General features: G+C 46.2%; 1 protein-coding gene across 1 annotated transcript in view; it reads left to right on the top strand.

Annotated features, from left to right (window-relative positions):
- LRP2BP (LRP2 binding protein) overlaps positions 1 to 23,453 on the top strand; it is a 136,437-nt gene that overhangs the window by 56,772 nt on the left and 56,212 nt on the right. Inside the window, exons 3-4 of the mRNA XM_030192651.1 lie at positions 4,414 to 4,523; positions 21,225 to 21,338. Coding sequence (XP_030048511.1) covers positions 4,414 to 4,523; positions 21,225 to 21,338 — 224 coding nt within the window. The remainder of the gene's footprint in view (positions 1 to 4,413; positions 4,524 to 21,224; positions 21,339 to 23,453) is intronic.

Below are 23,453 nucleotides of genomic sequence, written 5' to 3' on the forward strand. Positions count from 1 at the left end.
TTCTATGTGTCTTTAAACTAAGCCCTAATATTTACATACATGTTATATGCATAAATGTTTAGCATACTAGCATATACACGCATATGTGTGCACTTAGGCACATATATGCAGCATGCCACCTAAGTGTTATTCTGCAAATACCCACTGAATTTAGATAGTGTGAATATGCAAGATATGACTACTCAGGGACAGAGCATGGATAGGAGAGAAGTGGGGCTTCCACTTATGTGTGTAACTTATGGAATACTGTAAGTTATTCGGGTATCTGGTATACTTAGATGCTCATATTTACACTAGTTCTATGCCTGGCATAAGTGTTTGTGCCTAAATGTTAAACGCCTATATGCTTGGTTACACTAGTATTCTATAAAAGAAAGTAAGCACCTACTTTCCTTTACAGAATAGTCAACTATTTAGATGCTTAATTCTACACACTTTGTTATAGAATTGCCCCATAGTATGAGATTCTATATATGGTGCCTAAAAAATCAGCACTGAAATCAATGCCGACTAAGCATAGTCTATCATTGGTGCCTAGCACAACAACAAAAACATTTTCGTGTGCTACTGGGCAAAACCATTTGTCCTATATTAAATTCAATGTGCGTATTCCAAATCCGAAGTCAGAATTGTTGTAACACGTCAGGAAATTTTGTTGTGCATAAGTTTGCCCAAATGAATTAAGCACTTGAAAAGCATTGAATAATTTTTACAGAATGAGTTTTACTCCAACAATTAGCTGATCTACATCAAAGTTTTCGTAGTAAACAGTATATGAAAATGTAATGGAATAACAAAATTTCAAAAAAGTCTCGTATTCCAGTTAAAAGTGTTTACTTCAGCAAGGCCCAGTACTGTTAAAAATGCTTCAGGCATCTGCTTTTGCATTTGTGACCGGTCATATTTTCCGTTGCAAAACCAGCAATAGTCCCCCACCATCTTGGGATTCCAGCGGCCTTGATATCTGTTCTCCATTGTAGAAATGTCTTTATGGAACCTCTCTCCATGTTCGTCACTTACGTGTCCTAAATTGGGTGGGAAAAAAGTCAAGATGGGAATATAAGAAATGCATTTTCAATGACATTCGGCAGCCAAGTTGTTCATATGCTTTAAGCATGTTGTCTACTAGTTCAGCATAGTTTTCAGCTCGTCTGTTCCCAAGGAACTTCTGCACTACTGGCACAAATGCATCCCAAGCTGCAAATTCCAGAGGTTGAGTTTTGTTCTGAATGTGTCATCATGCATTAGTTTGTGATTTCGGGGCCAATAAAAATTCCGGGCTTTATTTTAGCCTCAGTTTTCAGTGTGCTAAACATCTCCTTCAAATACTGGCAACCATTTCCATCACGATCAAGTGCAATTACAAAATTTTTTATTAAACCAAGTTTAATGTGAAGTGGTGGAAGATAAAACTTTAAGTGGATCGACCAGTGATTTGTGTTGTACATTGTACCGAACAACTGTGTGCTCGACTCTGAGAGGCCACTGTCTCATTTTGTAATGATTTTTGTCGTCATGACTGTTCCATAGGCACAAGAATCACATATTTATTTATTTTTTATTTGTTACATTTGTATCCCACATTTTCCCACCTATTTGCAGGCTCAATGTGGCTTACATAGTGCCGGAGATGTGATTGCAGACTCCGGTGTAGACAAATACAGAGTGATGTAGAGATAAGATAAAGTTCATGTGGTATTGCCACGTGAGCTAAGGTACGGTTTATGTGGTATAGCCACATAGGGACATCATACATGGAAGAGTTGTGTTGTGTCCATACCGTATTTTGGTTTTGTTGTGTTCCAGCGGTCAGGCATTTATGTTGGGTTGGTAGGGTATGCCTTTTTGAACAAATACGTTTTTAGTGTTTTCCGGAAGTGTAGGTGGTCGTACGTGGTTTTCATGGCTTTTGGGAGTGTGTTCCACAGTTGTGTGCTTATGTAGGAAAAACTGGATGCGTAAGTTGATTTGTATTTGAGTCCTTTACAGCTTGGGTAGTGCAGGTTTAGGTATGTTCGTGATGATTTTGAAGTATTTCTAGTTGGTAGGTCAATCAGGTCTGTCATGTATCCCGGGGCTTCACCGTAGATAATTTTGTGGACCATTGTGCAGATTTTGAAAGTAATACGTTCTTTGATTGGGAGCCAATGTAGTTTTTCGCGGAGGGGTTTAGCGCTATGAAATCTGTTTTTTCCGAAGATGTCTGGCTGCCGTATTCTGAGCGGTCTGAAGTTTCTTTAATGTTTGTTCTTTACATCCCACGTAGATTCCATTGCAGTAGTCTATACTTAGTACCATTGATTGTATCAGGTTGTGAAATGTTTCCCTTGGGAAGAATTGTTTCACCCGTTTGAGTTTCCACATTGAGTAGAACATTTTCTTGGTTGTGGATGTCACTTGTTTCTCTAGTGTTAGGTTGCGGTCTATTATGATGCCGAGGATCTTCAGGCTGTCTGAGATAGGGAGGGTGTGGTCTGGGGTGTTGATAATTGTGGGGTAATCCGCGTTGTGTTGGGATGAGACAACGAGACAGTGTGTTTTTTCTTTGTTGAGTTTTAGTTGAGAAGCATTTGCCCAGGAGTCCATGATGTTCAAGCTGCTTTTGATTTCATTGGAGATTTCTGTCAGATTAGATTTGTAAGGAATGTATATTGTGACATCGTCTGCATATATGAAAGGGTTCAAATCTTGGTTGGATAGGGTCTTGGCTAAAGGGGTATCATTAGGTTGAAGAGAATTGGTGGTAGCGATGATCCTTGTGGTACTCCGCAGTCTGCCTTCCACGGTGATGGTATGCTTTGTGTACCCTAACTGTAGGTCAAAAAGCAGTGCTATCACTTTCAGGTCAGCACAAATATTCCATTTATGTTCAGAGTATTTGATCATTTTCAAAATTAACTCCATAGAAGCATGGGTCTCTTTCATTCCAACCCCATGAGCCAATGGAACAGATGGTTTTTCGTTACCATTGTGCAACAAGACAGCTTTCAAACTCGTTTTGATAGAGTCTATGAATAGCTTCCATTCATCGGGAACATGTGTACCATCTAACTCCATCATAAGACCATTTATAGCAGTACAGAAACAGACATCGCTTTCCATTGCGTAGTATGCAGCTAACTTGGTGTGTTGATGACGAAAGTGTGAAGTTGTGGAGCATCATTGTAGCAAATTCCATTCCCGAAGTCTAGAAGCTAGCAGTTCTGACTTTTCTTTAGATAATGACAGATCGCTTACCAGATCATCTAAATCTGATTGGCTCAGTAAGTGTGGCTGACCCTCCAGTTGTTCTGGATCAGGAAATACATCATGCCAATCAACATCTTCTTTTTCATCAGGATTAGAAGTGTCAGTTTCAATTGCCGTTCCTGCTGCAGGAGGGGCAGGCACTGGATTCTCTACATCGTGTGGTACTGGTTTAAGAGCAGACTCACAGTTAGGATACACAATTTGTGACTTGTTTCTCTTTGAATATCCGGCGATTTTAGTCATGCAAAAATAATAGTCTGAATGGTGATTTTTCTGCTCACGCCAAACTATCGGCACTGCAAAAGCCATTCCTTTCCTTTTACCATTCAACCACTGTGTTAGCCCAGAGTAACACATAGTGCAACAAACATGAGGTGCCCAGCTTTTACCTTGATCTCCAATTTGACAGTCAAAGTAATACTTGTAAGCAAGGCGCATTCGCTTTGTCAGATTCTTGCGCTGATCAGTGTATTTGCCACATATGTAGCAGAAATTGTCTGGATCATTAACACATTTGCATCTATGCATCTTGCCTTATATACTTACTGCTGACATCAGCCAATAGACCTGTCTGAGCGCGTCCGGACAGGTCCAGGCATGTCCAGGCATGTCCGCTGGAATATTTCCAATATATAATGCATTAATATTATAAGTGAATAGGCTTTGCATGTATAACTTAAAATCTAGACGTGTCAGGCAAATTTGGAGTTCATATTTGGAATCGGCGGGTTCAATTTAGTATAAATCACATGTTTTTCTCTCAGTAGCAAAATCATTGTTGCGTTACTTAGTTGATATCTCAGTGCCTAAATCTATGCGCATCCATTTACACTAACAAAAAGATGTACACACACTGGGCCATGTTCTATAAATATGTGTGTAAATTTTGGAACGATTTCAGCATGAATCTCTAGGTGCACTATATAGAATCCGGGGGATAGTGAGTAAATATTACCACTCTTCATATAGTTGGGCAGAACCACAGTGGTCTTCCTCTCTTTCCTAATTCCACAGAAGTATCTCTACTATTCTAATATTTATTCCAAGGATAATAAGGATATTATAAAAATGCAAAATCCAGTAAAATGTATTTGTACATTCTTTATTTGAAAAGGTTAAATACAACGGTGAGGTTCTCTCTCTCTCTTTTTTTTTTGATGGCAGGTTATGAACACGATATTTTGTTGGAAAAAGCAGAGGAGGTACTGAAGGCAAGGATAAAAGAGGGAGATAAAGAGGCATCTTTCCTGCTGGGTCAACTCTGGTTTGAAGAGGTTTGGTTTTCTAATAATAAGCACTATAAATAGAATACATTTTAATTTTTTTATTTATGCAATTTTCAAAATTAAACAAGCATATATCATGCATTTAAGAAAAAAGTTACAGTGATCAAGTAATAATGATAAAAAGAAAAAAACTGTAAACATGATCCCCATCTATAATCAAAGAATAACACTGAACTTCCTATAAGCCCATAAAATAGAGAGAGGGAACCTATAAGAAAGAGGCTAACATTCAAAAAGAAATTTAAACCCATTCAAAAAGAAATTTAAACCCAAACACGAAACAAGTGTTGCTCTAGGCATAAACTTATCCTTTATAACTTCTCTATAGTTCTTAATTTATATACCACCTACCCTACTGGAAGCTGTACTGGACGTCTATTATCAAGAAAAGCCCTAAGATGTATTGGGTCATAGAAAAGGTATCTAGTAGAATTCAATTGTATTAAACATTTACATGGAAAACATAAGAAGAAACGCACACCCACAAAGCTTCTGGGCGCATGGCCAAAAACGTCTATCCTGCTTATTTTCGAACAAGAAGGCCAGCCATCTTCCGACACAAATTGGGAGATGGCCGGCCAGCTCCTAAACCCGGCCAAATCGGTATAATCGAAAGCCGATTTTGGCCAGCTTCAACTGCTTTCCGTTGCAGGGCCGGCCAAACTTCAAGGGGGCTTTTCAGCAGGGTATGGAAGGCGGGATGGGGAGGTGGTTATGAGATGACCGGCTTCGGCCGATAATGGAAAAAAGAAGGCCAGCTCTGACAAGCACTTGGCCGGCTTCACTTGGTTCATTTATTTTTAGGACCAAGCCTCCTAAAAGTGCCCCAACTGAGCAGATGACCACCGGAGGGAATCAGGGATGACCTCCCCTTACTCCCCCAGTGGTCACCAACCCACTCCCACCCTAAAAAAAAAAAAAAAAAAATGAAAAATCATTTTTTGCCAGCCTCTATGCCAGCCTCACATGTCATACTCAACTCCATGACAGCAGTATGCAGGTCCCTGGAGCAGTTTTTAGTGGGTGCAGTGCACTTCAGGCAGGTGGACCAAGACCCATCCCCCCTACCTGTTACACTTGTGGTGGTAAATGGGAGCCCTCCAACCCCCCCCCCAAAAAACCCACTGTACCCACATGCAAGTGCCCCCCTTCACCCCTTAGGGCTATGGTAGTGGTGTACTGTTGTGGGCAGTGGGTTTTGGGGGGGATTTGGGGGGCTCAGCACACAAGGTAAGGAAGGTATGCACTTGGGAGCAATTTTTGAAGTCCACTGCATTGCCCCCTAGGGTGCCCGGTTGGTGTCCTGGCATGTGAGGGGGACCAGTGCACTACAAATGCTGGCTCCTCCCATGACCAAATGCCTTGGATTTGGCCGGGTTTGAGATGGCCACCATTAGTTTCCATTATCGCTGAAAACCAATGCCGGCCATCTCTAAAGCCGGCCCAAATGTTGAGATTTGGCCAGCTCAGACCGTATTATCGAAACAAAAGATGACTGGCCATCTTGTTTCGATAATACGGTCGGGACGCCGCTTTACGGGGCCGGCCTTGAAGATGGCCAGCCATATAGATGGCCAGCCCCATTCGATTATGTCCCTCTATGTCTTTTCTTGTGCATCTACACAAATGCCAGAAAAAACCCACACCTTTCCTCCCAAATACAATTTATCACGATTTCTAAAATAAAGCCTCATCACCCAGTCTTAGTCTGATTCAAAGTCAAAAGTCACCAGGAGAGTAGACCTAACACACTCTTCTTCCAATGATCTTTCCAATAGTTGTGTAATATTCAGACTATCCTCAGACAGATCTTCTGGCCTCGATTCTGGCCAGTTCTTCACAGGCAGGAAATAGACATGAAAAGTAGGGGTAGAGCTTCTTTAGGAACTCCCGGGATATCTATTAGATATTTCTTAAACACCCCCACTGGTGAAATACTAGTAGCTTTAGGGATGCTAATAAACCACAAATTTAGCCTCCTCGTATAATTTTCCAGCTATCCAGTAACTCCACCTCCAGACGTTATCCCTCTTGCCTGTACCTCCTGAAGATTATGCTGAATAGATTTAACTTTCCTCTCGAGTTCAAATTCCTTGTCTCCTAGGTTACTAAACGAGACTTACAATCTTGTAAAGAATTGTCCATCTCCAATTTATTTCCTGAGAAAATCTTCTCTAAACATTCCACAGCGTTCCAGATAGAATCCAATGTAATATTGGCATTTTTATCAAAGGAGTGACCAAAGGTTCACTAACCTGTCCCTTCATTGAGCTCACAGCAAGACAAGCTCTGTCCCAGAAGCACCACCACTCTCCTGCAACACAGGAGAGATCACCAAGGCCGTGGGAGTGCCTCCTGCCACTGTAGAGCTCTCACCCACGGCAGTGTCTGCTCCTCTGGTAACTCCTTCGAAGCTCTAGGGACTCCCCTCACTCAAAGTGGCTCCAACTGTGCTGCCATTGACGATTTTGGAAGCACAACTATGTGTGAGTTGAGGGGGTGATGGGACAGTCACTGAGCATAATGTTCAGCTCTTCTGTCAAGGTTGCCTCAGCTCCAGCACCGGCTCTGGAAGACTTTCCAGTCAAATGGACCACAAACTTCTCAATATAAGCAGCAGGGAGCAGCGAGGACTCTGAGGGGTAAGTCCTTGGTTTCCCTTTTTGCTTCACCATCCCTAGGAATATCTCTGAACAGAGACAAGGGACACTAAACATTTTTATGGTGTGGTATATTCATTTGCTGGTGACAAGGAGGATTGAATCAGGCACACGTGAATGATCTTATCTGACAACACAGAGATGGAACAGCTTTCCCAGAGCTCAGAACCTCTGTAAATTTCTGATTATGTGCAGCCTTTCCCACACACCCCAGCCTTCTTGTTATACTGACACAGTGTGTCATGTTCTTTACATTTTACTTTTCTATTTCTTAATTCCTAAAAAGAAAAAAATTAAATTTATTAGCATTTTTTAAAATTCCTTTGATGACTTCTTCAGTGTGTAGCCAAGGCACAGACCAAACCAGACTTTGCAAGACTGACCATGTGCCTCAGAGGAAACCGACACATTCTTAACACCCTTTCTCCTCCAGAAGAAAGTAACTCACTCTTCCTCATCTGGCTTAAGGAGCTGACACACTGTTAAATTTAAAAAGTCTACTCGAGCTCATGCTTGTGGTAGTGGAAGGTGAGGAGGTGCAAGATATTCTTGCACTGACCCTGGTACCACATCTTCATGACCACCACTAAATCCAAGTCAGCTTTTCCATTACAGTTTCTAGATCTGAAACTTTATTTTCCATACTATGAGCATTACTATTAATAGCTTTCCAGATGTTGCCCTTTTTTCCCTTTTCTGTACATAAGTATTGCCATACCTATTAGTAATACCGCCCCTTTCTTAGCTATATTGTAAATATCTTCAATTAACTATGCCCACCACTTCTGCTTGTGAAGGAAGCCTATATATCACACCATTGTAAACAGATATTCCATTCCCTCTTTCCAGATTAACCCACAGTGCCTCCTCCTTACCATGTATGTCCTACAATTCTGTCACTTTAACATTATCTTTCCTTGTCATCAAGCAGATGAATCCATTACGAGTGGGTTGTGTCCATCAACCAGTAGGCGGAGATAGAGAGCACTGAAAACCATAGTGCCTCTTGGCCAGCTAGTTCCATCTGCCTCTTCAGTATTCTCTATCTCCCCAGCAGGGTGGACGCAGCTTATTCAACTCCTTCAGAAATCTGCCTGGGGTGGCTCCTGTGCTTTTGCCAGTTGTAGCAGGGGTGTTGTGGTTGGTGGTGCCCACTTTAAAGGCACATAGGTTCGCCCTTTCCCTGCCTTACCCGGCCCCCGATGTGGATGTAGACACATAGGCTTGCCCTGTCCCTGTCTTTGCCCATGATCTACATGGTGGATGCAGGCACATAGGTTCGCTCTTTCACTGCCTTTCCCTCGCTACTAATCCTCCGGAGTTGAAAATTTGCCTCTATCGCTGTTGCCTCTAACTTTCCTCACAGTGTGAAAAAAAAAAAAAGTTGAGTTGCGCTTTGGCGCTGCAATTCCAGCAAAGAGGTTTTCTTCTGATTGTGCAGCGTGACCGGAGCTCTGGGACTCGGTCTGGTGAGGTAAGAGCATTTTGTAGCTCCTCCGTGGAGGGCCTGCATTCGGGACAGTTTTGGCGCGAATCTGCCATTTTGAATTTTCCGCCGTTTTCGGCGATGGCTGCAGAGCTTGTTAAGCGCTGTTCCCGTTGTGGCAAGCGCAGATCAGCAGCAGGGCTCTGTAAATCGTGCTCTTCAGACGTCAGAGCCGGCACGAACATGGTGAGCAATGTTTCTTCCCACTCAGCGGAGCTGGCAGCGGGCGCCATTTTGGACGCTCTGCATGGCGCAAATCCCGCAGAAGCGGAGGGGCTTGAGCCTGGAGGGGAGCCTCATATGGAGGCCAACAAGAGAGCTGCTATCCCCGGACTGGAACCGGGAGGCCAGGATGAGCCCTTCTCCCCTGAGTTTGTATTGCTGCTGCACAACGCTTTTATGTTAAAACGCGCTCTCCCGCAGGAGTCTCATTCGACTCTGCTGCCAGTTTCCCCTCCAGTGGAGCCAGGCCTTGGATTGCCATCAGGCGCGTTTTCCCCTGACAGATGGCTGCAAGACAAACGCAGAAGGGTAAATTCCCCTTCAGAGAGTGGCGCACCCCCCCCTCCCCTGTGGTCGGGATGTGAGGAGTCTGAGGAGTCTGAGGGGTCTGGCAGGCCCTTGCTGGCAGGCCCTTGTGGTCAAGAGCTAGAGGAAGGTGCCGGATTGCCACCGGATCCAGATGATCCCTCCGCGGTGAGGATTTTCCACCGCAATGAGCTGCCAGCACTTATTTCTGATGCACAGCAGGCCCTCTCTATTGAAGATCCTGGGAGTGCCGAAGCCTCCTCTGGTAAGTACCAAGAAGCCTGCTCGAGCCTTTCCTTTGCATGACTCCATCCAAGAGCTTATTTCGGCTCAATGGGCTGACCCCGAGGGGCCTTTGAAAGTTGCCAGGGCTATGGGGCAATTATACCTTCTAAGTTAGGAGCATTTGGCATGCCTAGCAGTGCCTAAAGTGGATGCCCTAGTCACGGCTGTGACAAAGAGAACTACCCTCCCTGTGGAAGGAGGAGTTGCCCTGAAGGACATGCAGGACCGACGCCTAGAATTGGCTATGAAACTGTCCTTTGAAATTTCAGGCCTATCCTTACGGGCGTCTGCATGCAGCTGCTACGCTGCCCGAGCCTGCCTCGCTTGGTTGCAACAGGCAGTGGAACAGCCCGGAGATGGAGCGGAGCCCCTTTCTGAGGTGGCACCGTGAATGGAGTCGGCCTTGTCCTTCTTGGCTGACGCCCTTTATGATCTGGTCAGAGCTTCGGCTAAGCAGATGGCTGTGGTGGCTCGCCGCCTTCTTTGGCTATGGCATTGGGTGGCTGACATGGCCTCTAAGCAAAGGTTGGTGAAGTTGCCCTTTCAAGGCCTTCTCCTATTTGGTGAGGAGCTGGAGAAAATTGTTAAAGGCCTGGGGGATGCTAAACCCCAGTGCTTACCCAAGGATAGGCCGCGGCCTTCTTCCAAGGGTCAGGCGGTTCCCACCTCTTACAGACCTCGCTTCCGTGAAGCTCGAAGGTACCGCCCGGGGCATTCTGCTGGGTTCACTTCTCGTGCCCGCTTTCAGCAGAGGAACTCCTTTCGCTCAGACAAGCATTCCGCAGCGACTGGCTCAAGGCCTAGAGTCCAAGGGCGACCCTCTTAATGATGGTGCGCCGGCCCCCTCCTCGATTTCTGTAATAGGAGGACGACTTTCCCTCTTTCTTGAGGAGTGGGCCAAGATTTCCTCAGATCAGTGGGTCTTGGACCTGATCAGAGATGGCTACAGAATAGAATTCAATGCCCCGGTAAGAGACGTGTTTGTGGAGTCCCGATGCAGTTCTGCCGCCAAATGGGCGGCGGTAGAGGAGACCTTGCAAGGCTTGATTCACATAGAAGCCGTGTCCACGGTGCCTCCCGCCGAACTCGGCTCTGGCCGTTACTCCATTTACTTTGTGGTGCCGCGAAAGGGAGGGTCTTTTCGGCCAATCCTAGACTTGAAAGAAGTCAACAAGTCTCTGAGAGTGTGGCATTTTCACATGGAAACCCTGCGCTCCGTCATTGCGGCGGTACAGCCAGGAGAGTTTCTCACATCTCTGGACCTGAAAGAAGCTTTCTTGCACATACCAATTTGGCCCCCGCACCAGTGGTTTCTGCGTTTTGCGGTGATGGGAAAACATTTCCAGTTTCGGGCCTTGCCTTTTGGCCTCGCCACAGCTCCCCGAACCTTCTCCAAGGTAATGGTGGTAGTAGCTGCTTTTCTCAGGCGAGAGGTTATTCGGGTTCACCCGTACCTAGACAACTAGTTCATCAGAGCGGATTCTGCAGAAGAGAGTCATCATGTTACAGCCAGAGTGGTCTCCATACTGTAATCTCTGGGCTGGATCATCAATATAGCCAAAAGTCACCTGACCCCCTCTCAATCTCTAGAATATTTGGGGGTCCGGTTCGACACAGCCTCAGGATTTGTCTTTCTACCCGAGCAAAGGCGGTGCAAGCTTCAGAACCAGGTCCGTCTGCTCCTGAGGATGCCTCGCCAGCAAGCTTGGGACATAGTCCAGCTATTGGGGTCGATGACGGCCACTTTGGAAGTGGTACCATGGGCGAGAGCGCACCTGAGACCTCTGCAGTGTTCCCTGCTTCAACAATGGTCTCCCATATCTCAGGATTACCAATGCAGACTCACGTGGCTCCCTGCGGCCCGGCTCAGTATGGAGTGGTGGCTCTCAGACAGCATGCTGCAGCAAGGAATGCCACTAGCACTCCCTGATTGGTGCTTGGTGGTGACAGATGCCAGCCTGAAGGGCTGGGGTGCACATTGCCGGGGAAGGCATTCCCAGGGTCTCTGGACACCCGAGGAGTCGGAGTGGTCCATCAATCGCTTGGAGTTGAAAGCGATCTTCCATGGTTCAGAAAAACAACTGGCTATGCTCCCTCGACTTGAAGGATGCTTAAACACACATCCCGATACTGCCAGCTCACAGGCAGTATCTTCGATTCCATCTGGGAACATGGCATTTCAGTATTGTGTGCTGCCCTTTGGGCTCGCCTCTGCGCCCCGGGTGTTTACAAAATGCCTGGAGTGCATGTGTTCTCTTATCTCGACGACTGGCTGGTGAAGAACACCTCGGAGGCAGGAGCTCTATAGTCCATGCAGATGACTCTCAAACTCCTGGAGCTACTGGGGTTTGTTATAAATTACCCAAAGTCCCATCTCATTCCAGTTCAACAACTAGAATTCATAGGAGCTCAGCTGGACTCTCAGACAGCTCGGGCCTATCTTCTCGCGGTGAGGGTGGACAACCTTCTCTCTCTGGTTTCCTTGGCCAGGGCATCTCAGCAGATCACAGCTCGGCAGACGTTGAGACTTCTGGGCCATATGGCCTCCACAGTTCAGTGGACCCTAGCTTCCTAGTGGTATCAAGCTTCAGGGGATCTAGAAGATGCAATCCTGTTGTCCACCGCTTTTCAGAACTCCCTGATCTGGTGGACGATTCGATCCAATTTGACCTTGGGATGTCCCTTCCAAATTCCTCAGCCTCAAAAAGTGATGACTACGGATGCATCTCTCCTAGGGTGGGGAGCTCATGTAGATGTGCTCCACACTCAGGGAGCTTGGTCCCTTCAGGAATCAGGTCTTCAGATCAATCTCCTGGAGTTGCGAGCGATCTGGAATGCTCTGAAGGCTTTCAGAGATCGGCTGTCCAATCAAATTATCCAAATTCAGACAGACAACCAGGTTGCCATGCACTATGTCAACAAGCAGGGGGGCACTGGATCTCGCGCCCTGTGTCGGGAAGCCATCCAGATGTGGCTTTGGGCCCACCGTCACGGCATGTTTCTCCAGGCCATGTATCTGGCGGGTGTAAACAACAGTCTGGCCGACAGGTTGAGCAGGATTAATGCAACCTCACGAGTGGTCTCTCGGTGGATCTTTTTGCCACTCAGAACAAACACAAGGTCCCTCAGTTCTGTTTCATACTTCAGGCCTACGACAGGCTAGCCTCGGATGCCTTTCTCCTACATTGGAGGTCAGGCCTTCTGTATGCGTATCCTCCCATACCTCTGGTGGGGAAGACTTTGCTGAAACTACAGCAAGACCGCGGGACCATGATTCTGATTGCTCCCTTCTGGCCGCGTCAGATTTGATTTCCTCTTCTTCTGGAGTTATCCTCCGAAGAACCGTGGAGATTGGAGTGTTTTCCAACCCTCAAAATGAGGGGGTGCTTCTGCATCCCAGACTGCAGTCTCTGGCTCTCACGACCTGGATGTTGAGGGCGTAGATTTCGCCTCCTTGGGTCTTTCTAAGGGTGTCTCCCAAGTCTTGCTTGCTTCCAGGAAAGATTCCACGAAGAGGTGTTACTCTTTTAAATGGAGGAGGTTTGCCGTCTGGTGTGACAGCAAGGCCCTAGATCCTCGCTCTTGTCCTACACAGACCCTGCTTGAATACCTTCTGCACTTGTCAGAGTCTGGTCTTAAAACCAACTCCGTAAAAGTTCACCTTAGTGCTATTAGTGCTTATCATTATTGTGTGGAAGGTAAGCCTATCTCTGGACAGCCTTTAGTTGTTCGATTCATGAGGGGTTTGCTTTTGTCAAAGCTCCTTTCAAACCTCCTACAGTGTCATGGGATCATCAATATAGCCAAAAGTCACCTGACCCCCTCTCAATCTCTAGAATATTTGGGGGTCCGGTTCGACACAGCCTCAGGATTTGTCTTTCTACCCGAGCAAAGGCGGTGCAAGCTTCAGAACCAGGTCCGTCTGCTCCTGAGGATGCCTCGCCAGCAAGCTTGGGACATAGTCCAGCTATTGGGGTCGATGACGGCCACTTTGGAAGTGGTACCATGGGCGAGAGCGCACCTGAGACCTCTGCAGTGTTCCCTGCTTCAACAATGGTCTCCCATATCTCAGGATTACCAATGCAGACTCACGTGGCTCCCTGCGGCCCGGCTCAGTATGGAGTGGTGGCTCTCAGACAGCATGCTGCAGCAAGGAATGCCACTAGCACTCCCTGATTGGTGCTTGGTGGTGACAGATGCCAGCCTGAAGGGCTGGGGTGCACATTGCCGGGGAAGGCATTCCCAGGGTCTCTGGACACCCGAGGAGTCGGAGTGGTCCATCAATCGCTTGGAGTTGAAAGCGATCTTCCATGGTTCAGAAAAACAACTGGCTATGCTCCCTCGACTTGAAGGATGCTTAAACACACATCCCGATACTGCCAGCTCACAGGCAGTATCTTCGATTCCATCTGGGAACATGGCATTTCAGTATTGTGTGCTGCCCTTTGGGCTCGCCTCTGCGCCCCGGGTGTTTACAAAATGCCTGGAGTGCATGTGTTCTCTTATCTCGACGACTGGCTGGTGAAGAACACCTCGGAGGCAGGAGCTCTATAGTCCATGCAGATGACTCTCAAACTCCTGGAGCTACTGGGGTTTGTTATAAATTACCCAAAGTCCCATCTCATTCCAGTTCAACAACTAGAATTCATAGGAGCTCAGCTGGACTCTCAGACAGCTCGGGCCTATCTTCTCGTGGTGAGGGTGGACAACCTTCTCTCTCTGGTTTCCTTGGCCAGGGCATCTCAGCAGATCACAGCTCGGCAGACGTTGAGACTTCTGGGCCATATGGCCTCCACAGTTCAGTGGACCCTAGCTTCCTAGTGGTATCAAGCTTCAGGGGATCTAGAAGATGCAATCCTGTTGTCCACCGCTTTTCAGAACTCCCTGATCTGGTGGACGATTCGATCCAATTTGACCTTGGGATGTCCCTTCCAAATTCCTCAGCCTCAAAAAGTGATGACTACGGATGCATCTCTCCTAGGGTGGGGAGCTCATGTAGATGTGCTCCACACTCAGGGAGCTTGGTCCCTTCAGGAATCAGGTCTTCAGATCAATCTCCTGGAGTTGCGAGCGATCTGGAATGCTCTGAAGGCTTTCAGAGATCGGCTGTCCAATCAAATTATCCAAATTCAGACAGACAACCAGGTTGCCATGCACTATGTCAACAAGCAGGGGGGCACTGGATCTCGCGCCCTGTGTCGGGAAGCCATCCAGATGTGGCTTTGGGCCCACCGTCACGGCATGTTTCTCCAGGCCATGTATCTGGCGGGTGTAAACAACAGTCTGGCCGACAGGTTGAGCAGGATTAATGCAACCTCACGAGTGGTCTCTCGGTGGATCTTTTTGCCACTCAGAACAAACACAAGGTCCCTCAGTTCTGTTTCATACTTCAGGCCTACGACAGGCTAGCCTCGGATGCCTTTCTCCTACATTGGAGGTCAGGCCTTCTGTATGCGTATCCTCCCATACCTCTGGTGGGGAAGACTTTGCTGAAACTACAGCAAGACCGCGGGACCATGATTCTGATTGCTCCCTTCTGGCCGCGTCAGATTTGATTTCCTCTTCTTCTGGAGTTATCCTCCGAAGAACCGTGGAGATTGGAGTGTTTTCCAACCCTCAAAATGAGGGGGCGCTTCTGCATCCCAGACTGCAGTCTCTGGCTCTCACGACCTGGATGTTGAGGGCGTAGATTTCGCCTCCTTGGGTCTTTCTAAGGGTGTCTCCCAAGTCTTGCTTGCTTCCAGGAAAGATTCCACGAAGAGGTGTTACTCTTTTAAATGGAGGAGGTTTGCCGTCTGGTGTGACAGCAAGGCCCTAGATCCTCGCTCTTGTCCTACACAGACCCTGCTTGAATACCTTCTGCACTTGTCAGAGTCTGGTCTTAAAACCAACTCCGTAAAAGTTCACCTTAGTGCTATTAGTGCTTATCATTATTGTGTGGAAGGTAAGCCTATCTCTGGACAGCCTTTAGTTGTTCGATTCATGAGGGGTTTGCTTTTGTCAAAGCTCCTTTCAAACCTCCTACAGTGTCATGGGATCTCAACTTCGTTCTCACCCCTCCTTTTGAACCACTGAATTCCTGCCATGCCATCGGAAGTACTTGACCTGGAAGGTCGTTTTCTTGGTGGCTGTTACTTCAGCTCGTAGAGTCAGTGAGTTTCAAGCTTTGGTAGCCCATACTCCTTATACTAAATTTCATCATAACAGAGTAGTCCTCCGCACTCACCCTAAGTTCTTGCCAAAGGTGGTGTTGGAGTTACATCTAAACCAGTCAATTGTCTTGCCAACATTCTTTCCCCGTCCTCATACCCGCCCTGCTGAACGTCAGTTGCATACATTAGACTGCAAGAGAGCATTGGCCTTCTATGTGGAACGGACAAGCCCCTTCAGACAGTCCGCCCAAATGTTTGTTTCTTTTGACCCCAACAGAAGGGGAGTGGCTGTTGGGAAATGCACCATTTCCAATTTGCTAGCAGATTGCATTTCCTTCACTTTCGCCCAAGCTGGGCTGACTCTTGAGGGTCATGTTACGGCTCATAGTGTTAGATCCATGGCAGCGTCAGTGGCCCACTTGAAGTCAGCCACTATTGAAGAGATTTGCAAGGCTGCGACGTGGTTATCAGTCCACACATTCACATCTCATTACTGCCTTCAGCAGGATAGCCGACGCACCAGTCGGTTTGGGCAGTCGGTGCTGCAGAATCTGTTCGGGGTTTAGAATCCAACTCCACCCTCCTAGGCCCATTTTTATTCTGTACGAGGCTGCACTCTCAGTTAGACGTTTCTTCGTAGGTCATTTTTTGTTATGTCCTCGCCGTTCAAGGCCCAATTGACCCTGTTTGTTGTTTTGAGTGAGCCCGGGGGCTAGGGATACCCATATGTGAGAACAAGCAGCAGTTACTTACCTGTAGCAGGTATTCTCCGAGGACCTGCAGGCTGATTGTTCTCACCAACCCGCCCACCTCCCCTTTGGAGTTGTTCCTTTCTTACGTTGACTGAAGCGGGACTCTCACACGACGGGCAGGAAGATGGCCGCGCACCCGCACGCTCGAAGGCTTTAGCAACCTTTGTTGATAGGAAGATTTTCCGGACCTGGGGCTGCCGTGGACATCACCCATATGTGAGAACAATCAGCCTGCTGTCCTCGGAGAATACCTGCTACAGGTAAGTAACTTCGCTGTTTGGAGCCGAGAAGTCCAGTCCATTGGTATTGGAGGCATTGGTTTCTATTGCTCCAGGAGCTGCATCGTACACTGGGGATGCATTGCCATCAAGGAAACCTCCAACATCCTCTACTCTGAATATCAATAGTGACTGTCAGGATTGGGCATCCTCTAATCCCCCTCCTCACAAAGACAAATAAGGATTCATCCTTATCAGTGCTGAGGGAAACCAATGTGATATGTTGTGTGGAGCCCAAGAAGAATCAACATCAGTACCCTCAAAGTGCCCCTGACCTAAGGGTAGCTTACCCTCCTGGTAATCAGAGGGGATGCACCAGACTCCGAGGAGCTGAGACCCAGGCACCAGTATACCCAGGGCTTTTTTTGAGGGGGTACTTGGGTGTACTTGGGGGTTCTGAGTACCAGCACCTTTTCCATTGTCTGCTAAAATTGATCCATGGACCCCAAGTTTTAACGAAAGAGCTCAAGCTCTACACACCAAATCTGCCTTGTCATAGATTCTGTGACTGGTTGCAGGGGGCCTGGCTATTGTGGGATGAGTACCTCAGTGATCACCCCACCCCTGAAGGGTGGCCTAGCATTTGAGTACCGCCACCTTTTTTGCTAGAAAAAACGCATTGAGTATACCCCAGATGTGTTTGAAGGATGTGACCTGGTGGAGAGGCTGATGGGCTGATTCCAGAAGGAGATGCAGTGCTTCTTTGCTCAGGAAGAAGCTATAGCATTGAGAGGATTGATGGCAAAGATGGAAGTGGTTCAGCTCATCCTAGAGGCTCATTCCCTACCTCTGTGTGGTGCATCGACACTGAGGCCTTGAAGGTCCAGTAATAATCTCTAGCCCTTTGAGAGAGGAAGCTTCCCCAGGGCACCAGAGATCCTCAGTGCTTTGGTGTCCCCAGCTCAGGTATGACCTCAAGACCAGTCATCCTAGGCAGGAAGAGACTTAGATGTCTCCAGGTAAGTACTTCTATGATTTTGATTCCGAGTGCTCATGGGTGTCTGAGGAAGCACCAGAGGTCTTCTCGGAGAAGGGGTCACTTAGTCTTCTCTCAGATCCCTCTCCACCACATGAGAGATGGTATTCTCCTTCTGAGGAGCTCTCATTCTTTGCTTTTGTAAGAGAGGTGGCTAAGTTCATCTCATTTGAGATAGAGACCGACTATGACTTTAGAGCAGAGATGCTGGTCATCCTTCAATTTGATGATACCCACGAAGGAGGCTGTGACAGTGCTTGTGCACAGAATCCTGAAACTAGTACAGAGGAAAATGTGGGAGATCCTCCTTCTCTGTACAACAGGTCGACAAGAAGGTTGTCTCTGTGTATAGAGTCCAAAAGGCTTTGAAGTTTGAGAAGCTCCAGCTTCCTCACCATTCCATGGTGGTCAAATCAGCTCTCCTGGAAGGACCTAGGAGTTTTTTGGGAAAAAGGTGTTTCAGAATGCTATGTTCACATCCCACAGAGCTTATCAACTCTTTATGAGCATGAAGTTCTTGAATGTTACTCACAGTGTGGTGGAGTTCACTGACACTCTCCCTCAGGAGAAGCTGATGAGCTCCTCCAGCTAGTAGCGAAACAGTGGGAGTGCAAAAAATACATGGTCAAGATGACTTATAATAATTTTAATATAGCATCCAAGGCCTCCACAGTGGGGATTGGGATTCACAGACTTGCCTGGCTATGGGCTTCACAACTGGAACCAGCTGTGCAGGAGAAGCTGGTGGACATTCCGTGCTGTGGAGGTAATTGTTTTGGCGAGAATGTGAAGGAGGATGCTGATCTCATCAAGTAGCACTCAGACACCATCTGTTCTCTCTCTAGGCCTACTCCCAGCTTGGCCTTCTCATATAGGAGGTATTTTAGCAAGGTCAATGGAGGTCTTACTACTCTCACAGTCATAGGTATCGTTCGTCCTTTTGCTCCTCCCATACAAATAAGTGACCTCACTCGATCATGACAGTGTTCTTGGGTGTCTGAAGAAGCACCAGAGGTATTTTGGAGGAGGTGTCCCTTGGTCTTTCCTCAGATCCCTCCCCACCACATGAGAGATGGAAATCTCCTCCTGAGGAGCTCTTATTCTTTAATTTTGTAAGGGAGGTGGCTAAGTTCATAGAAACACAGAAAAATAAAGACAGATAAAGACCACATGGCCTATCCAGTCTGCCCATCTATGCCATCTATCTCTCTTTCACTCCCTTAGAGATACTATGTACTTGCCCCAAGCTTTCTTGAATTCAGATACAGTTCCACAAATTCACCACCCATCCTGTGTTGAAAACTACTTGATGCCTCCCTGCCCCACAAAAGCAGCCCCCAACCAGACCTGGTCCTTTGGAATAGTCAAACTGACCTTCCCCAGCTCTCCTTCATCTCTTCCCCCTTCCCCAATCTGCCCCATTCCCTACCCCCTCGACTCTTCCCATCTCCTCACTTTCTTGACATTTCCCCCACTGGAAAGTGGATGAGTGGAACATCACGTTTGACGCTGTGGAACCCCACACCTCGTCGCTAATTATCCCACCCAACATCCTATGTTACCACCCAACACCCTTAATATATAAATCAGAACTTAGTCTTACATCAAGTATATTAACTATGTATTTTAATGCAGTGATACAGTCACAATTAAGATGGATTAGGTACATTCTCTTGAGTGGTCAGCTTATTAACCATATCCCGCATTGTCTCCCAGGAGTCAAATGTATTCCATTGGCCATGAACTTGGATTTTTAAGATGGCCAGGTAGAGAAACATAAATCAAATATTTTTATTGTGACGGTAGAGCATAGAGTAGTGAATTTCTGCCTTCTTTCCTGCAGGGCAGCCGAGTAATCTTGGAAGATCTGGATCTGTGTTCCCTCATATTGCAGGGTATCCTGTTTCTGGCAATATCCTCTCAATATTTCATGTATGAAGTTTGATGAGGATTGCTCTTGGCCTAATCTGCCTTTCTGCTGGTGACTGACCCTGTGTGCCTGTTCAAGGCAGAGTGGCCCCACGCTGTCTGATAATGTGAATTTGGATACAACCCAGTGTTCTAAAATGGCAGGAAGCATTCGGTCCACCACAGTTTCTGGGAATCCAATAATCCCGAGATTAGCATGGCGAGAATGATTTCTAAAATTGTCTATTGTCTCTGCTTGCTCCCTGAGCTGTTTTTCACTAGAGATAATCTTAGGAGCAGAGTCCAATGCAGAGTCCTCCATGGAAGACACTCTATCCTTTAAGTCACCGATGCGACGGTGTCCACCAGCAATGTTTCGATAATCGATATCTTTCCCAAAAGCTTAGTAAACCAGTGCTCCAATGCTAGGTGAACGGCCTCAGTCATTTGAGTAAGTTGTTGCACTGTAATAGGCTCCAGGTCTGTCATCTTGCTTTCCCGTTTGGCCCTTGTCCTTCTCTTTACACAGGTTTTTAGTCGACATTATACCTCCTGTGGAAGTCAGATATTTGGCCATAGATCTGGCAATGTATCGTGCAATCAATTTTTGCAAGGGTAGGTAGGTACTTCAGGCTTTTTTATCTGAAACAAAGTGCAGGGGGCCCCCGGAGAGACAGAGAACATGTTCTGTCTCTTCAGTGCATCACGTGATCGCAGTTTGCATATTATCTACAGATACTTTTTCTGTCCCCAGCGGGCTCACAATCCTAAGGTTTGTTTTTTTTTCTTGTACCTGGGGCAATGGAGGGTTAAGGGATTTGCCCAGGGTCACAAGGAGATGCAGTGGGAGATCAAATCCAGTTCTGGTTTTGGGCCACTGCATTAACCATTAGACTACTCTTCTACTCTCACTAATGCAGGTTGTCTTGCCCTAATGCATTATGTAAGTCAACGTAAGACACGTAGTAATGAAATCCAAAACATGCAAATGCATATAAAGCAGCTCATTACTATGTAAAAAGTATGCTGCAGCTTGTGGTGTGCACTGGGTGCACAGCTTAAGCTGCAGTATAGCTGGTAAATTTTACCACCTAGGATCATCAGGCCATTCTGGAAGTATGATTCCCTAACAGTAGAAGCATGGGACTACTGCTAGGGGTGCCATTGGGATAGGGAGGACCTTTTGGGGGTGGGGGCTAACTTGGGGGGGATGGGGGGATGGGAGCTTGGGAGATGGAGTTCCTCATGGCAGGGTCATGATCGAGGGAGTCCTTATTAGGGGTTTGTGAGTCAAGGGTGGAGGGAAGAGAAGGCCAGCTGCCCCTTTATGGTGCACCCAGGAGCATCAGGCCACAGCTTGGTGGCCCAGCGTTTCCCCGGGCTGATAGACTAACGCTGCTTGTGAGGTGGCTCGTAAGCAGCTGTAGCTCTTTATCTTGGGAGTCAGCAACCTGCAGTACAGAGATACCACAGGTTGGTGACTCCCATGATTAATTAAGGTGCAGTAAGAACTCTTTTACCGCACCTTGGTAACTTACCCCCATAATGATGTTTTGTTGACTGCATTGTTAAATACTTGTCTCATCATCCTTCTGAAGATACGCCTATAGTTAGTATTTTCTATTCAGCCTTGGATTCTTCAGAATGGTTTATGTCTTGTGCAGGGTTGGTATGAAGATGCACTGCTACACTTTTACAAAATCAAAGAAGAGGATCTTCGTGCTTTGTATCAATTAGGAATCATGTACTATGATGGATTAGGAACTGAAGAAGACAAGGTAACCATTCTAGCCTTTCCACTTAAGATAATTTATTGCTGGGCATGGTACAGACTCAAAAATCCAAATGAGTACATTTAATACATTTTATATTCTGATCTGTTAAATATCCACATGGTGTAATGACTAAAATACTAATGATTCATTTGTTCTAGTTCCCTGCAGCACAAAGATTCTCCCACACTGTGTTCATTTATATGCACTCTAATTTCTCTAGTGTTAATTTGCTACAGGTAATTAAATCTACCCTATGCAGAGGGAATTGGTTCATGCTTCTCATCTCAACAACAGCTGCTTAGTAGCAATGGAACGGATACTGTGATTATTCTTTCCATGTGCCCACAGGATGGAGATGGAGAATCACATTTCTTCAGTGAGAAGAAGACTATGACAATTGGTTTTTACCAGAATGCGACATAGACAGACCTTTAGAGTCAGACACAGTACTGCACCTTCTGCAGTCAGAGAACAACATAAGAACTGCCACACTAGGCCAAGCCCAGTATCCTCCTTGCAACAGTAAGCCAATACAGGTCCCAAGTACCTGGTAGGATCCCAAAAATAGTTAGGTACCATGCTGCGTACCCCTAGGGATAAACAGCAGCTTTCCCCAAGTCTGTCTTAATAACAATTTATGGATTTGTCCTCCAGAACTCTTGTCCAAACCTTTTTTATACTAGCTATACTAATTGCTTTTACCACATCCTTCAGCAACAAATTCCAGAGTGTAATTATACTTTGAATGAAAAAATATTTTCTCCAAGAGGGGAGCAGTAAATTAGCCAGATTCCTTTAAATATTAATTTGCCTCTATTGTTTCCTTTTGAGTTTATTTATTTATTAGGATTTATTAACCATCTTTAGGAGGAGATTCACCCAAGGTGGTGTACAAGTATAGTGTGATATAAAAAAGTTAGATTATATTAACTGCATAACAGTGGTAAAATCACTAAATGTCAACATAATACTCAGAACAATAAGGTAAAATTGGAGATAAGAAAATTAAATCCTAGTAATAGCAATCATATGATACAATCAGGCTCATTTTCGAAACAGATGGATGTCCAAAAAGTGACATAAATTGGCACTTGGACGTCCTTCTCACAGAGACGTCCAAATCGGTATAATTGAAACCGCATTTTGGACGTCTTTGTCAGAAGTCCATCGCAAGGAGGTCCAAATCTCAAGGGGGTGTATTGGAGGCGTGTTCGCGGTGGAACTTGGGCGTTCCTAAGACTTGGACGTCTTTGAGCCATAATGGAACAAAGCAAAGTCGTCCAGGACTAAAGCTTGGACGTTTTCAGCTACTTCTGTTTTTATTACGAATAAGGCACAAAAAGGTGCCCGAAATGACCAGATGTCCATACCAAGGAGGTTTGATTAACAGGATACAGCTGGAGCGTGCTTGGCCCATTATCTGGCCTGAAGCCAATAGGCGAAGCTTGTCACCCTATCAATTACATTGGTTTGAGTGTACCAAGATGGTGGCGGCTGCATTGGGGAGAATGAAAACCTTGGGTGGACAGGCTTCAGCTTTGTAACGTCACACCTGCTCCTGTTAATCAAACCTCCTTGGTCCATGTCATGATAACACTGGTGTGACTACAAAGGCTTTCCACAAGCATCAGTTGATTCAGAATGCTGCAGCACAACTGATTAATGTGATTACATTGCACCATATGTGATCACTTTGCACCATATCTGTAAAATCGTCTTAGGCTACCAGTATAATAGAGGACTAAATTTTAAAAACTCTCTGATCTTCAAGGCCTTTAAAGGAAATGAGACAGAGTACTTGAACAAGATCTTCTTCAATGTACCTCCAAGGTTGCTATGGTCCTCACTGGAAGTATTACTAACTACCCTGTCCAAAGGAAGTGACATTTGACAATGAACCTTCTCTAGAGTAGGCCCCATATTCTGGAACGCTTCGCCTAGCACAAGATTATCTGTACTTCAGGAAGCAGGTGAAAGCCTGGCTATTCTCCCAAACATTTAATGGAAGAAGCAAAGAACTAGCTGGTCACGTGTTCAAGGTCTAACACTGACTGCACATACTGTAGCAGGACTTACTACACATATTCCAGCTGAGACCATTTTCAAGCACCTTTTCTG

Source organism: Microcaecilia unicolor, chromosome 2 (genome assembly GCF_901765095.1).
Source record: "Microcaecilia unicolor chromosome 2, aMicUni1.1, whole genome shotgun sequence".
NCBI classification, from domain to species: Eukaryota; Metazoa; Chordata; class Amphibia; order Gymnophiona; family Siphonopidae; genus Microcaecilia; species Microcaecilia unicolor.